The sequence below is a fragment of the Scyliorhinus torazame genome, chromosome 6, assembly GCF_047496885.1.
Source record: "Scyliorhinus torazame isolate Kashiwa2021f chromosome 6, sScyTor2.1, whole genome shotgun sequence".
Taxonomy (NCBI): Eukaryota; Metazoa; Chordata; class Chondrichthyes; order Carcharhiniformes; family Scyliorhinidae; genus Scyliorhinus; species Scyliorhinus torazame.
The window spans coordinates 78,136,370-78,153,850 of NC_092712.1; the positions used below are offsets into that span (position 1 = coordinate 78,136,370).

At 41.0% G+C, this 17,481-nt stretch overlaps 1 protein-coding gene across 3 annotated transcripts in view; it reads right to left on the bottom strand.

Annotated features, from left to right (window-relative positions):
• Positions 1-2,388: 2,388 nt before the first annotated feature.
• Positions 2,389-17,481, bottom strand: part of zeb1b (zinc finger E-box binding homeobox 1b) — a 253,962-nt gene continuing 238,869 nt past the window's right edge. For all 3 annotated transcript variants that reach the window (XM_072508355.1, XM_072508354.1, XM_072508353.1), the window contains one exon: positions 2,389-11,610. In XM_072508355.1, coding sequence (XP_072364456.1) covers positions 11,108-11,610 — 503 coding nt within the window. In that variant the 3' untranslated portion in view covers positions 2,389-11,107. The remainder of the gene's footprint in view (positions 11,611-17,481) is intronic.

The following is a 17,481-nucleotide window of genomic DNA, read 5'->3' on the forward strand; positions in this document are numbered from 1 at the left end:
TTCTAGGAGAAAATTAAAATGTCAGCAGAGGCAGAAATCTAGGGGGGGGGGGAAGAAAGAGTTAGGCTATTGTTTCACTGATTGCGGGGGGGGGGGGGGGGGGGAAGTGAAGAACATGAGAAGGATGGAAATGTTTTATGTACCATGTTTTTGTTGCTGGTACCGTTATTATTATAAAAACTACAAATACCCTCATGTTTTTTTTTTAAAAAAGTGTACATGGATGATGCAGCTTGTTGTAACAAGGAGTTATGCTACTGGAATGATAGGGCAGTGGCCCATGCCTGTGATCTTAACCGAGGGCAGAGCTACAGAGGGACAAATGAAGAGCAACAAGATGCTTTGGAGGTAATGGGCGCGTTGCTCCGGCCACGTTATGCTCAAACAAGAGCACAACGCGGCCAGAGAATCTCGGGAGAGGCCTCCAGCGAGCCTGCCAACAACCTCCGCACCTCGTGAGGTTCACCGAGGTCCTGCGAGACATCGGAGTCGGAACTCTGCCCCAAATGGGCGTGAACAAATGCTGCTCCCAGAACTGCCCAGGATCCGTCAATACCCCAGCCTATCCAGGGCGTCCCCAGTCAAGCGCCGATCAGTGCTGGTCCACACAAACGTGGACCAGTACCCAGGGGGTCTCCTGGATCAGAGATGCTTGGGTGGTCAGGGTAAGTGCAGCTTGGCACTCTGGCCCTCCCCATGGAACGTGGGCATCTTGGAACTGCCCAGCCAGCAGGGGCACTGCCTGAGAGCTTGGGTTGGCAGTGCAAGGGTGCCCGAGTGCCAGGGGTGGCAATGCCAAAGATTAGGGGCCGAGGGGAGCCATGCCTTTGAAATGAGGGTGGAGGGGGTGGGGCTCCTAGAAGGGAGGAGGTACCTCAAGAGGAGGACCCCATAGCGGGTTGTCCTCACTTGGCGGGTGTGGGGTAGTGTCTATGTATGTAGGGATTGGGAAGCACGGTGGCGCAGTGGGTTAGCCCTGCTGCCTCATGGCGCCGAGGTCCCAGGTTCGATCCCGGCTCTGGGTCACTGTCCGTGTAGAGTTTTCACATTATAACATAGAACATACAGTGCAGGAGGCCATTCGGCCCATCAGTCTGCACCGACCCACTTAAGCCCTCACTTCCACCCCATCCCTGTAACCCAATAACCCCTCCTACCCTTTTTGGTCACCAAGGACAATTTATCATGGCCAATCCACCTAACCGGCACGTCTTTGGACTGTGGGAGGAAACCGGAACACCCGGAGGAAAGCCACACAGACACGGGCAGAACGTGCAGACTCCGCACAGACAGTGACCCAGCGGGGAATCAAACCTGGGACCCTGACGCTGTGAAGCCACAGTGCTATCCACTTGTCCTACCATGCTGCCCTGTATTCTCCCAGTGTTTGGGTGGGTTTCGCCCCCCCAACCCAAAGATGTGCAGAGTAGGTGGATTGGCCACGCTAAATTGCCCCTTAATTAGAAAAAAAATAATTGGGTACTCTAAATGTAAGAAATAAATGTTTTTTTTTTAAAAATGTATGTAGGGATTGACATTGCCCATGGGTGAGGCGTATGGGGGACCCACAAACTCACTTAGAGATCGGGACACCCTTTGAAAATGGCAGCCCGATCTCGGAGTTCAGCTCCCCAGTTGTAAAAAAAATTCTAAGTGTGGGCTAAACCAGTGAGAACCTCCCCAGGGCCCAAAACAGCGACTAAGTGTCATTGAATAGTGGTGGGAAACTCAAAAACCCGCCACAAATCAACTTAGAATTTTTTTGGAAGAATTGCGCCCAATGTGCTTTGCTGCTCATAGTGCTATGCAATAGAACGGCAGAAAGGAAATCCCACACATTATTCTCAGTGGTTATTGTGGGGAAGTCCGCTAGCTCCTGATAGGGAGAGAGGGCACCAGAGGGGAGGGATTGGGGGGGGGGGGGGGGGGGGGGGGTGAAAATCATATAAAGTCATTTGGCTGTAATTCAAAGGAGCCACCATCAGGGCTTTATTGTCAGAGATCTAGGAACAATTATCCTGAAAGGAAGAAAAAATATTTAATTTGAAAGCCACGCCCACCATCCTTCAACCTGTGACATTACTAATTTTATTCTAAGTTAAGTGCAACTTAATGCTGTTTGGGTCAAAACCATAGGGAATTGGTCTGACATTAGCCAAATTCCTTTCACATGGTAACCTTAGAGACTGGAAAGGGAGCAGTGGTCAATTTGAATTTAATCTGTCTCCCCCTCATAACCTTTATTGCCTGCTTCTTGTACTTTCTGCATGTCAGTATCTTTACTATTGTTTAAAATGGAGACAGACTAGACATTGTGTACTCCTGGAGTCAATCCACTTAATTTCTTGGTATACCAGTACAGAAAATATAATAAGGCCACTCACTTGGTGAGAAATAGGTTCCTTTAATAGAAGGAAAATAAGAAAACAAAACAGAATGTAAAGGATCACTTTTATATGCTTGTACAAAGAAACAAAATAAATAATGAATAGCATTTACAATCCACATACTGATTCAGTCTTGCTTTGTGTGGGTTGACTCCGGTATTTCAAGAATGATAAACTCATCTCAACTTATTCATTCTTCTCACATAAGTTGATGCAGAATTTCTCATTCAAGGCTGATGTTGACAGCCTTGAGTGTTTGTGCTGGTAATCAAGTTTTAGATTCTGGAGAGAAATACTTATTTTTAAAATAAGTAATTAATACTCTATTTGAGTACTGTTGATTTGAAATTAAACACTGTAGCATGTAACGCATCTAAAATCGACAAGAGGGGGGAAAGAAGTGGAGTGGCTCTGCCTGATGGAGATAGCAGGAAAACGGTAAAGCGACCATTCTTAAAACAAATCAATGTGGATAGAGATAAAATCAACATGAATGAACGAAGACGACACAGGAAAAACTGATGGCAAGGAAAGAGACAGCATGTCAAGGGAGAATAAAGAGAGATTAGGAGAGAAGTTAAACAAAACAATTAGAAAAGAAAGGTGGTACTAAGAAATTATCAAGGAACATAAATAAAGTAGCAAAATATCCTACGACCACATAAATAATAAACATGGATGTCAGAATGGGAATAGGGTCACTAAGAAGCAGATAGGATAAAAATCACAGAATGAAAGTGAAATGGCAGAAATGTTCAATAATTATTTTGGTTCAGTGTTTACCAGGGAGATGGTGGATGTAACATTGGGAGGTGAGATTAGAAATGATATAACTGCATTTAAACTAAAGAGGAAAAATATTAAATAAACCAATCAAATTCATTCCTGGTCGAGATGGATTGAACCATGCATTTTTTTTAAAACCTAGGGCAGAGATGAGAGGCACTATTGCACATAATTCATGACAAAAAGTGGTAGAGGACCAGTAGCTATTTGCTTTATATCTATATTTAAGAGAAAGAAAATGTCAAGGAACCTATATACCAGTCAGCTTAACAGTGGCCGTAGGAAAGTTAACTCAATCCTGACAAAAGGAGAAAATAGAAAAATATCAGAATACAATAATAAACATCAGCATAGATGTAAAAAAGCTTTACATTTTGTTAAGAAAAATGAGATCACACATTACTTGTGAAGTAAGAATCTAAATAGGGTAGAGGAGCAATGGGGGTACAAGTATACAAATCATGTTAATAAGGCCATAAAAAAGCAAACCAAGCCTTAGAGTTGCTTTCCAGAGGGACAGAATTGAAATGTCAAGAGAAGTTATGCTAAACTTGTATTCAACCATGGTTAGACTACATTGGATTTCATCTATTGATCTGGTCGTCATATTATAAAAAGGATAGAGACACTAGAAAGGGTGAAAAAAGATATACAAAAGATGATTCCAGAGCTCCAAGGTTATACTCACATATAAGAAAGAACAGGCCAAGTAATTTTTCTCTTGAAAAGAAAAAGCTGAGGGCTGATTGAATAGATGCCTTTTCAATTTTGAAAAAGGTTTTGATAGAGTAGACGACAGGGCGTTTCCAATTGAGGGAAAGAGTAAAACCAGAGACCATCAATATAACGTCGTGACCAAGAAATCAAATGAGGTATTTAGAAGGAACTCATTGCTCAAAAAAAAAACCTGGTGAGAAATGTAAAACTCGCTACCGCATCAGTTTTACTGAGCATAGGTGCATTTAAGGGGAAACTAAGTATTTGAAGGAGAAAGGAATAGAAAGTAATGCTGAAAAGAGATAAGGAAGGATGGGAATAGACTCAAATGGAGAATAAAATGGTGGTGTAGACTGGTTGGGCCATTGGGTATATTCTTGGTAATATATCTCTTGTCAGTTGCATAATTATATCTAATATAGTTTCATCCAGCTCACTCAAGTCCCTCTGTTGCATTAATTCTTGTTTTTATTTAAATTAACCAACTGATTATAAAGTTTATATTTTCTGCCACTGCCTTAAATCAATGACAAAATGCTCACACCTCAACTATCAAGGCTGGATTTCCCAACGTGCAGGAGAGGCTCTTCAGACAATAATCAAAGCTTCTGAGCACAATGAAATCACACATTCGCTAATTGCATTTGGTTCCCACTAAACCCTCTTGGGCCCCCACCACTCCTCTCCCATCACCGTAATTTTCCAATCCATTTTTACATCCGTTCTACATTTAATCATGTGCATTTGTTTTGTGCCCTCAAATATTTCCCAAACTATGAGCAGAAGTACTGCCCATGCATTACCGGTAGCAATGAGCAACACAAGTTTTTCTGCAGAACCATCTAAATTTACAGCACAGGAAGAGGCCATTTGGCACATTAGGATGTGTGTTGGCTTTTTGCGTGAGCACACCAATGCATTCATTTCTTCCTAGAGAACAGAGGGTTTTACAAAACAGATGGAGCCTTTGAAAAAGCTATCTAAAGTTACATTACATTGCCCCAGCCCCATCCAAAAAATAAAATATTTATCTACTTTCCTTTTTAAAAAATTATGAATTCTGCTTCTGGTATGAATCCCTCTCTATGCTCATTACTAGCTCAACTGGAAATAGATTTTCTAAATTTACTTTATCCAAGGACAATTTTGAACATGTTCATTAAATCTAGATTTTATTAAAAATGAACACCCCGTCCTAATAAAAGCCTATTGCTCTTTTGGCCACTATCTTAGGGGGAAGAGATAGACTGGTAATGTCACTGGACTAATAATCCAGAGACCCAGGCTAATTCTCTGGGGAGGAGTTCAAAATCCTGCCATGGCAGCTGATGGCGGATACTTTCAATTAATGAAATCTGGATTCGAAAGTTAGTCCGTAGTCAGTAATGGTGGCCATGAAACGATCATCGATTGTCATAAAAACCCATCTGGTTCACCAATGCCCCTTAGGGAAGGAAATGTGCCTTCCTTACCTGGTCTGACTTCAGATCCACCGTAACGTGGTCGACTCCGATCACAAAATCTCAAGAGCACCTAAAATCAGGATTTGGGCCAGTGAGATCTCAACATGAGATCTTCCCCACCTGTAACATAATTCAGGTTCAGTTGTGTGGGGGGGAATGCCCTGATCTTAGCGTTGTGTGTGTGTAACTGTGTGTGTGTGTGGGGGGGGGGGGGGCAGCCACTCAGTTCAAGGGCAATTAGGGATGGCCAGCAACATCCCATGTTAAAAGTAATTTTATAAAAATGTTAGTGACTCTGGAATGCATTTCCACATGATTATTATACCCTACCTGATGCAAGGCACCCAGCACAATATTGTAATTGCAGTCTCAGCAATGGGCAGCATAGTGGTTAGCACTATGGTTTCACTGCGCCAGGGCCCCAGGTTCGATTCCTGCTTGGGTCACTGACTGTGCGGAGTCTGCACGTTCTCCCCATATCTGTGTGGGTTTCCTCCGGATGCTCCGGTTTCCTCCCACAGTCCAAAGATGTGCAGGTTAGGTGGATTGGCTATGCTAAATTGCCCTTAGGTTAGATGGGGTTGCAGGGCTACGGGGATAGGGTGGAGGTGTGGGGTTAAGTAGGGTGCTCTATCCAAAAGCCGGTGCAGACTTGATGGGCCGAATGGCCTCCTTCTGCACTGTAAATTCTATGATATCTTGAACATTTACAATATACTTTTGCACCCTAAGTGGCTCTTTAGAACATTTGAGACTCAAAATGTTTTTATTTTATTTTAAAAGACCTTGTACTCAGAATTTTGTTTTTAGACTTTCCTCGTTTTATCTTTTAATGACAATGGGTTTTAAAATAAACTGGTATTGGTGAAGTTGGAGATGGAGACTGGTGAGAATAGAAGCAAAACCTCTGGATGAAGAAGATGGATAAGTAGCACCTGGGAACGGTGCAGTTGTATTTGGAAAATGTTACAAAGTTGGAAGGCAGTGATCCTGAGAACGGACTTTATATTGAATTTTCTGACATATTGTAGAAAACTGGCAACTTGTTCACGTCTCGCCATTTATGGCAGAATAAACATGGCATCATCCTGGTGGGAATGACCTTGTACTAAGGAGTGAGGTTTCTGTTTCAACTTGATTTACAGTATGCCAACATAGTATAGATTTGTTCTGGGAAGATGGTGGCTTGCTAGGCCACTTCAGAAAGTGTGAAGAGCCAACCATAACTAAAAAAGACAAACACGTGGGCCAGGCTTATGAATTTCTCTATGTCCTCACCTCTTCCAACCCTATATCTTGGTCTTCTTCAACTATGAAGGATCAATTCAGTTGGAACTCCATCTCAAAACCCGCCATTTTTCTACATTTCCTCATTTTTAGAAACTTTCTCAAGCCTTTGTTCAAACAGGTTTCCACTCACTTTCCCTAACTTTGATCTCACCTGAAAAATCACCCTGAATTTCCTTACTCCATTTACTTAATAGGCCTATTCCCTTCAAATGTATTTGGTGGACGTATTTAATTTGTTCAAATGACACTAGTGCTTTGATGTTATTTTAACACTCGCTTTAATTAGTTTAACTAACAGATCAGTTTAATTTGTTTCAGTAACAGATCAGTTTAATTAGTTTAACTAACAGGTCAGAAAATTTGAGATTGAAGTCTTAGATGTCCTAATTGAGAGTTAAAGTTCAAGAAGGTGGACCAATTCTCACTCAAAAATAAACGTCAAGCGTCCCTTAACACATGTTCATAATATTATGAACAGTAATGCTAAAATTTATCCAAACAACTGTTTACATTGGCATTTGGTACAAATGCTGACAATTTAAAGATTAGGATTAAATAGCAAATTGGGTAGAACTGTTGTAAAGTTTATCAAAATAATAATGTAAATGGGTTTAATAGACAATTGAGTCAGTTTCCAGATAACGTGGACAGAGATAGAAATGAAAAGATATTGTTGGGCCAGTGGCCTTTTCCAGTTCCATTGGGTCATGATGCCACACTCAGCAAACCTGACACCAACAGTGATTTCAGGGCAACCCCCCAACTTTCATGGATTGGACTGATTGTGGCTTATAAAGGCGCCATGATTAATGCCATGTCAGGGGTGTTGGAATCTTAGGGAAGCCCGTTCTGAATTAGGAAATATTTGACAAGTATAACATTGGCATCTTCACATTATAATTAGATGCTGTATGATCATTTAAGTATGTTTTGATGCAGTTATTGATGATAGGGCTTGATTTTTAAATTTATCAGCATTGTTAATCTTTTTTTAAATAATCTTTATTATTGTCACAAATAGGCTTACATTAACACTGCAATGAAGTTACTGTGAAAAGCCCCTAGTCGCTACACTCCGGCGCCTGTTCGGGTACACTGAGGGAGAATTCAGAATGTGCAATTCATCGAACAAGCACGTCTTTCGGGACTTGTGGGAGGAAACTGGAGCATCTGGAAGAAACCCATGCAGACACGGGGAGAACGTGCAGACTCCGCAGACAGTGACCCAAGCGGGAATCGAACCTGGGACCCTGGCGCTGTGAAGCAAAAGTGCTAACTATTGTGCTTGCATTTGAGTACTTTATACTGTATGAAGTGCGCTTCAACATCGAATAGTATTGAGATTCCGATTGTGTCAATTGGATCCTGTGTTTTGATCTTTTCTTTAATTGTCAGGTGAGCCATCTGTTCAGCCTCCGAAGCAGTGGGATACATGACAGCTATTTTATTGACTGGTCAGCCATCTGTTGAGCCTTTAAAGCAGTTCAACAGAAAGGCATCTGTTACACTACTTCAAAGGTTTTAATGTATTCAGCTCTGAAAGCTTTGTTAACACAGTTGTGCAAGGAAATCACATTATGAATGCTTGACTGAGCTCTAAACAAAGGCATTCAGCCTAGCAGGAGTTGGTGATACAACTGTCAAGGGGACTGTGAGCTTTGTTTATATTGACAGAATCATATACTAAGCATTGGTTCCAAACTTCAATTATTAGGTGTGCCATATTGGAACTTCCTCAACCCATAAGAGACTCATCTAACTTTTCCTCCAACCATCATCCAATGTAGCAGAGGCATTAGTTGGTTGTTTGGTCATAGGCCTACATGGGTCTTCGTTTCATTATCATTCACTACCCCTCAGCATTTTAGGTATACTTCCATTTCTGATTTTTGCATTGAAATATTACCTTACACTTTGCCACATTAAATTGCATCTGCCACTTGTCTGCCAATTTCACTAATCTCTATAGGCCACTTAAAATCTTATTCAGTCCTCCTCATTTGCCAAACCCTCTGCCATCAGCAAACATAAAGACTGCACTCCCCTTGCCCAAGTTTAAAACAAGCATGTATACCAAGAAAAAAAAAGTGGATTCATAGACTCTTGGGGTACACCACTACTAACCCAATTTCATCAATATCGAGGCTGTTATTGTCTTTGACAATGCACAAATTGTAGTTCATGAAAGTTAAGAGGAAAAAAAGGATTAACTGAAATCTGAATTCCAAATCTCATGTTTATCAGTGAGTGGTGCTGAGGACAGGAACTATTCCCCCAAACCCCATACGCGTTCAGGCCAGTTTAGAACATCAGTAGCACAGACAAGGAAGTAAACTACTTACCCTGTCACCAAAGTTATTATGTCTGCTGGAGGAAAAAAAAAAGGATTCTATCCACATATGCTTCAAACCACAGTCACCAGTGAACTTTAGTAACAAAGCAATTGGTTGCTGGAAAATCCAACCTAACAGACAAATGGCACCAAGTCACAATTAATATTTACTGATTAAAATATTGTTAACATATGTTCAGGGAATTTTGAACATTCATTCTAATGAACAGCAAGGTGATTTCATGAAACATGCAAATTATTCAGTAATTTGAAAAAAAATGACATGTATTTGGGATATCTTTGTACAAGAATCTAATCACAAACCCATGATTTCAAAAGTTACAAATTAGCCAAAATCTTGAATAATGCACATAATACGATGTCTGTAGTATTTCTGGAACAGAATTAATACACAGCAGTGAAGTCACAACTTCAAACAGTTTGCTGATGCATTTTATTGTGAGATGGGGAATCTGGTATAAAACTAGAAAATGACTATCGTGTAACTAGGCAATTAAAAAAAACTTCTAGGCAATTAAAAAAAAAACTTCTGGTTTGTATCAGATGTAGAGGAATACTAAAACAAATTGGCACAAAGCAAAAAAAAAAATGTTCCCAACACTGCGCATGACTTTGTAATTTGGCTCATTGAGGATAGTAATACAGTTTCATGGTTACACAGTAATCTCAAATAAAACTGCAAAAATACCATGCTGTATAACATTATATTTGAAATTCAGTAGCCCAATGTATTAAAAGTGAGGCAGGGCAAATAACTGGATTCTGAATGTAAAATTTATACATTCCCATTTGATACTCTATTCTACAGTCCAAGGCAAGTAGTATTGTTACATAACACTGTTAAACAAAATCTCATTGCAAGAGAACCAATTGTATTTCTGCTTTGAATTCTTATCAACCTTCCAAATCATTTTTCTTACTAAAATATATTATTGTATTAATACAAACTACAGTATTATACACTACATTGTGTAATAAATAACAATAAAGAAATATAAAAATAAGACACATAAATATAAAAGTTTTCTAAAACTAAAAGGTACACGTGTCAGTAAGTAGGGTATTAATACTGCCAGGTTCAAGGACATACAGTACAAAATTTGCACAAACAGAGGAAACTAAGTTATCATAATTTGAATTAAAATAATACTGAAATAAAATCAGCTAACACTGTTAATAACTTGCACCAAAGCTAAGGGCTGGTTCCAGCCGCATTTCCATAATACTGTTTTGTAAATGGCACTTGCAGCACACAGGTCTTGCATAAGGCCAGGGGGATACAAAGCTCCATACCATAATCCTCATTTACCTACTTAACACTCGTCACTCTAAAACACTGACTTTTGTTCTCTCCAACACTAATACTGTTAGTTCTTACTTTGAAGACTTGGCAACAGACCGCTATACATCTAACTACAAGTCTTACCACATCCTTCTCAGTTTTATTTTTCTAGTAGCTGCTTTAAGGCTAACATTATGCTTCAAATGAATTTATACTCTAAAATAAGGTCAACTAATGTTATCAATAACTAACTTCTAGTGCGATACTGATGAAGGTAGACAATAATACTTAAGAGTATGTTAGATACAATTATAAAGGGAATTCTGTAGTGCAGAAATTTTCACATCCTTTCAACCCAATGAAAACGCTAAGATTCAGCAACGGAGTAGAGAGCTGTAGTACTATAAATCTACAATTGATACTTTCATTTGCAATAGAAATTTTCATAGAAATCTCTCCCAGCTGTACAGTGTTGATGTTAATGGGATACATGAATCGCAAAATGAAGAGCAACACAGGTTAACAGATAATGCAGAATGACTGGTAGCAAATTTGTTTAAAACTGTTGATTTGCCTTTAGAATCAAGACAGTCAGTTTATGCAATTTATCGCTTGCAACTTTTTTGCATTTTTAATACAAATATCATTCCTAATATCTCGACAGTTCATGTGGTAAATTGTTAATTGTTGAGGTTCAGGCACACCGGGGTTTCTACACAGTAGTGAAAACACAGTAATATAGTGTGTGTTTCTGGAATTTTTTTTTACATGGTACAATACTAATTGCAGAACATTTCTTCTCCAATTTATATTCCTGATCAAGTATTCATTACATTTTTTCTGCTGAGTTAACTTCCAAAGCCTTCAGACTATTTACTGTATTTTCCTGTTCCACATCACTCATCAAGTCTGTGGCATCTACTTCTCCTTCTGCTTCCACTTCATCTTCTGATTCCTCTCCACAGTTATCCAGCATTTCATCACTCTCCTTCTCTTCCTCCTCCTTTTCACTTTCATCTTCCCTTGCAGTGCTGTCCTTGTCATCCGAGTCCAGGTGGGATGGAGAGGTCCTGTTGTCTGTATACTCACTGTTGTTCAGTGAATCGGGCCCAGTCTCCTCTTGTTCTGTTCCCTCTCGTTCTTCAGCTTCTCGTTTGCAGTATGAGTAACGGTGGTTCATGTGTTGCGAATAGGAGCCTGAATGCGAGAAACGCTTGCCACATTTATCGCACTGATAGGGTTTCTCCCCAGAGTGCAGTCGTGTGTGCTCGATCAAATGATGTTTGTGTTTGAATGCTTTCTTGCAAATTCCACATTGATGAGGTCGCTTACCTGTCCAAAATGAACATATTAGAAATAAGCAAGGCTTGTGAAAGTAAAAAAAAAATGCATTGATCTCTTAAGGCTGCATTAAGCTGTTTGATTACTTCAATATAAAACGGTTATAAAAATGCAATTCTATAAACATTACTCCTGCACGCCATGCTTTTGCATTTTCTATTCTGAGGTTGGTGGTAGAACCTCGACTGAAGTATTCTGTTTTTTTAATTCTTCCCTCCCAAACCCTCTCCTCCACCAAGTCCGATTGCTAAGATTATTTTAAAAGTCCAAAGATACAGGAATTGTGATTCCTGTACTACTTAGTATTTTGAGTGAAGAACTTTTCTATACTAATTCTAAATGTCTGTGTTTTTGTAATGATTGTTAGAAGAAATTTGCATTTGGTGAATCACCACCACCACCAGGGAAATTAGGAAAGAGCAACAAATGCTGGCTTGCCAGTGATGTTAACATCCAGGAAAAAATATTTTAAAAATTTTGAACACTAAGGGGCAATTTAGCATGGCCAATCCACCTAACTGCACATCCTTGGACTGTGGGAGGAAACCAGAGCACCCGGAGGAAACCCACACAGACACGGGGAGAAAGTATAAACTTCACACAGTCACCTGAGGCCAGAATTGAACCCGGGTCCCTGACGCAGTGAGGCAGCAGTGCTAACCACTGTGCCACTGTGAATGAAATGAAAATGGAAATCGCTTATTGTCACAAGTAGGCTTCAAATGAAGTTACTGTGAAAAGCCCCTAGTCGCCACATTCCGGCGCCTGTTCGGGGAGGCTGGTTTGGGAATTGAACCGTGCTGCTGGCCTGCCTTGGTCTGCTTTAAAAGCCAGCGATTTAGCCCAGTGTGCTAAACCAGTGGCGGATGAAAATTTCAAATTGGAGATATTTAATGAAGAGGGGCCAATTTAGATGAACAAAAACAGGAGTAATGTGCGAATGGGGCAGGATACAGACAACAGAGGTTTGTATAGATTGGTGTATGGAAAGTGGAGGCTGGGAGTCCAGTTTGAAATGCATGAAAATAGCCAAGTCTTGAAAATGACAAACTCAGAGGAGAGTTTCAGCAGCCGGTGCATTGAAGCAGACACAGATCAGTGATGTTAGATGGTCTTTGTGACGCTGAAGAAGAGGGGCCTGGAAGCTGATTTTCCAGTTGTTAACATATCACAGGTGGGACGGCTGACACCTCCATTACCACAAATGAAATAGTAGCGGGGGCAATGGCAGTAAGGCATTGTGCCCAATTTAATATCTTGCATTACCACCCCAATCCATTTGCATTCCACCTCACCGAGTGCAAAAATAAATACTTCATTGGCTGCAAAGCATAGGATGTCCAGCGGTTGTTTTTAAAAAAAAAAAAATGTTGTCACAAGTAGGCTTACATTAACACTGTAATGGAGTTACTGTGAAAAGCCCCTAGTCGCCACACTCTGGTGTCTGTTTGGGTGTTCAGAGGGAGAATTCAGAATGTCCAATTCACCTAACAGCATGTCTTTTGGGTCTTGTGAGAGGAAACCAGAGCACCCGGAGGAAACCCACGCAGACGCAGGGAGAACGTGCAGACTCCGCACAGGCAGTGACCCAAGCCGGGAATCGAACCTGGGACCCTGGCGCTGTGAAACAAAAGTGTTAACCACTGTACTACCGTGCCGCCCATCAAAGGTGGTACATAAATCGATACTGTTTCTACACTGCCTAAAAACAAACTCAGTGTTGATCTGTACCTCAGAGTAGTGATCAGTTAGTCAGAAATATGTATATTCTGATTTTCTGCTTCTTATTTCAAAATCAGTGGAGATGTGAATGTCCCATGAGCACTTGTGGACCATAACCATGTGCAATTGACTAGAACTCACCCATACTTCTAACTTCAACTCCTGCTAATAAGAGCTTGCAAAAAGGTTAAAAATCTTGAACAAAAAGATGGAATCTTTTCAAACAAGGACAGAACAGATGCCTATAACTTCAGAACAGGGCTCTCACGTTTACCTTGTTAATTGTTCATGCATACTAGATTACCATTGTGTAATCTTTATTATTTTTAAATAATTGTATGCTAAAGTACAAACTCAGTTTTACAAGAATTTCAGGAACCAAACTGAACAAATACTGAACATCTGAAACAAAAATACAAAATGCGGAAAACATTCGGCACTTAATTCTGCACCCGTTGAGTGAACAAACAGGTGGACCTTTCAGACAGTGCCTGATTTCGGGTGCACCGCCCCATCCAAAATGGCATCCGGTGCATACGCCGCACGTCGTTGGGACGGCCTCAGGATGTCACCTGAAGGCCCTCCCCCGATACTCTGCCCCCAATGGGCCGACTTTCTGATGGCGTGGATCACTCGTGGTCTGCGTTTTCGTCAACCTCGCGTGGCGGCTGCGGACTGTGTCCAGCACCGCCACAGTCGGGAGGGCTTCGGCGGGTGCTGGGGGGACTGGTGGGGGGTGGTGAGGAGGTTACGGGGGCACTATCGTGCAGGCCGGGTCCACGTGTGGCCGGTGCCAGGTTGTATAGTGTGACCGCTGCAGGTCGTCACCTTGCGCATGCACGGCCACAACCCGGCAATTCTCCGGCTGTTTCTGTTGGGAACGCCGGGAGTTTTACGTGGCGAGGCTGCTAGCCCCCCCACCGGGTGGAGCGTTGGCGCTGCCGACTTTTTTATCGTAAGACTAGACACATACTCCGGACATAGCCTCAAAATCTGAGAATCCAGCCCTACACCTAAAACTTCAACTTGACAGGGTTTTAATAGTTTTTTTGATTGCAAACACCAGGCTCCGAGATTGAATATTACAATATATATTTAGTTTTAATCAGTAGCAAAAATGTTTAGTTCACTCCTTCCAATGGAAAATTAACAATTTGCACCATCAAGGCCATGGACAGACTGTTTCATGGATTATAACTTTACTAAATTAGTAACTTAAACTAGAAAACTATTAACTTGATTCAGTTAAAAATAATTAACCAATCAAGTAAATAACTAAATAAAGTTAGATAGACATAGCAGGGTAGGTGATGTGCAATTAATACGCATCTGATTTGATTTGTATTGATTTTTATTGTCACATGTACCGAAGTACAGTGTAAAGTATCTTTCTGCAGCCACGGAAACGTACACAGTAAACATTTGAGAGTTTGAGGAGGGCATTTTGATCCTGAATATCCATAACCGTGGTAAACGTCTGCAGCTTGAGGAAATTTGGTGCAGAGTTGTTAAGCTGGAGTCCGCGTTGCAGAGAAGGGGAGAATTAGCTGGAAACTTATTTCCAGAAGACAGTCACACCCCCTGGGTTAAGTAGAACTTTGAGTTGGTCAATGATCAAGAGACAGGAAGGTGTGACAGTCAAGTAGATATGGAGATCTAGGATGTGGTAATGGAGATCTCCGCACTTGACTTTGACAAACAAGTTAGAGGTACTTGGTAGAGCAAGGTCTGCAGGTTGAATGGGAAAAGTGAACATAGCATCATGGTGCAGGATACCATTCAAGTGGGGGGAGAGTGAAAAGAATATGGTAGTGAAAATAATGTGGTAGTGATTTGGGACAGAATACACAAGAGAACAGATACTGCTATCTACAGCCATGATAGCCATATATTAAAGAAGGGGATAAAGGTAAAGAATATAGAAAGAAATGACTTTAGCTCAGAAAGTTAAGTAGAACTAGTTTGGGTGAAGCTAAGAAATAGCAAGGGGCAGAATTATTGCACCACCATCCACAGCTGCATCGTAAAACCCGAGAATGCAGGTCATCCTGTCTGGGAGATTTGTCACTACGTAATCCCAATGGTTGCTCCAGTACTATTTATTTCTTCAAGTACCTTGTTCTTGCGAGATCCTTGGTTCCTCATTATTCAGTCTTCTACAGTGAAGATTAGATACAAATGATTTATTTAATGCCCTGCCATTTCCTTAGTCTCCATTATAATTTCACTTGATTTTGCCTCAAATGCCACTTTTTTTACTTCCACTGATCTCTTCCTTTTTACATACTTATAGAAAAATTTGCAATTTATTCCATTATATTTTCCTTCCTTATTAATTTCTTGATTCTAAAATCCCCCTAAATCTCAAGCTTGCTCCTCTTTTTGGCAACATTACAAGCATCTTCCTATGGACCATTTTTTTCTGTGCGTGTTTTTGTGCCTCATAATTTGTTGTAAATTATGTATTGTATTTGTTGTAAATTATGTATTAATTATGATTAAACAGTGTCAGCACAGATTTTTGAGGAGGAATCAAGTTTTTTTGCACCTGCAACTAGTAGGATGACAAAAGGCACAAGTCAGGAGTGTGATGGAAAACGTGGAAGAGAGCAACACCGAATAAACTCGACACCATCTCGGACAAAGCAATCAGCTTGATCACTCCCTCTTCCTAAAACATGCACTCCCTCCACCACTGACGAACAGTAGCAGAGGTGGTTACCATCTACAAGATACACTGCAGGAACTCAAAGCTCCTGGCGCAGCACCTTCCAAACCCAAGACCTCTACCATCTAAAAGGACATGGTCAACAACATATGGGAACACTCCCATCTTTTTAAAAAATTCATGGCATGTGGGTATCACTGGCTGGGCCATCATTTATTGCCCATCCCCAATTGCCCTTGAACTGAGTGGTAGTTAAGTCAACCACATTGCTGTGGGACTGGAGTCACATGAAGGCCAGATCAGGTAAGGATGGCAGATTTCTTTCCCTAAAAGGACATTAGTGAACCAGATGGGTTTTTACAACAATCAACAATGGTTTCATGGTTATCATTAGACTTTTAATTCCAGCTATTTATTGAATTCAAATTTCACCATCTGCCTTGGTGGGATTCAAACCGGGGTCCCAGAGTGTTATTCTAGTCCAGTGACAATACCACTATGCCACCCCCTAAAACAATCACCGCCAGCGAAAAGGCACAAGGGAAGCTATTAGACCTAAAGGCCAACAAATTCCCCATGACCAAGCAACTCATCATCCTGACTTGGAAATATATCGCCGTCCCTATACTGTCCCTACATGAAAATCCTGGAATTCCCTCCCGAACACTGTGGGTGGTCTATGTACATCTCGGGGACTGCAGGGTTCGCCACCATCTCTCACGGGCAATTAGTAATGGGCAATAAATGCTGGCCTAGCCAGCGGCATCCACATTCCGCAAATGAAAAAAATGGGACAGTAAGCGGTGAGGAGGATGCAAATTCAGAGTGCAGGAGGACCTTTGATCCTAAATGGTACCTGTTTCTCTCCACAAATGCTGCTTGACCTGCTGAGTGTTTCCAGCATTTTCTGTTGTTATTTCAAATTTCCAGCATCTGTAACATTTTGCTTTTGTTGAGGGATAAAGGCAGGTTGGATGAGTGGGCAAGGATGTGATAGATGAAATACAATATGGTGGTGTGAAGCTATTCAAGTTGGTAGGAATAAAAAAAAAAATTAGAATATTCTTTGAATGCTGAGAGACTGCAAAATGTTTGTATTCAGAGGGACTTGGGTGTCCTTGTACATGAATCATAAAGTTAACAAGCAGGTACAGGGCAAGATTAGGGTGGCAAATGGCATTTGTTACAAAGGAATTGGAGGAAACAAGTCTTACCACAATCAGAAAAAGGCACAGGTGAGGCCATACTTGGGAGTATTGTACACAGTTTTGGTTTCCTTGCTTAAGAAAGACTTATGAAGGGGATATCCTATGAGGAAACTGAATAGTCTGGTCGAAAGAGAAGTGAAACATATACATTTTTCAAGGGATTCAACAGGTTAAATGCTGAAATGATGGGTGGGATTCTCTCAGCCCGGGGCCGGGCCGGAGAATCCCCTCGACCGGCGCGAATCGTGCCACACCGCCAGCACG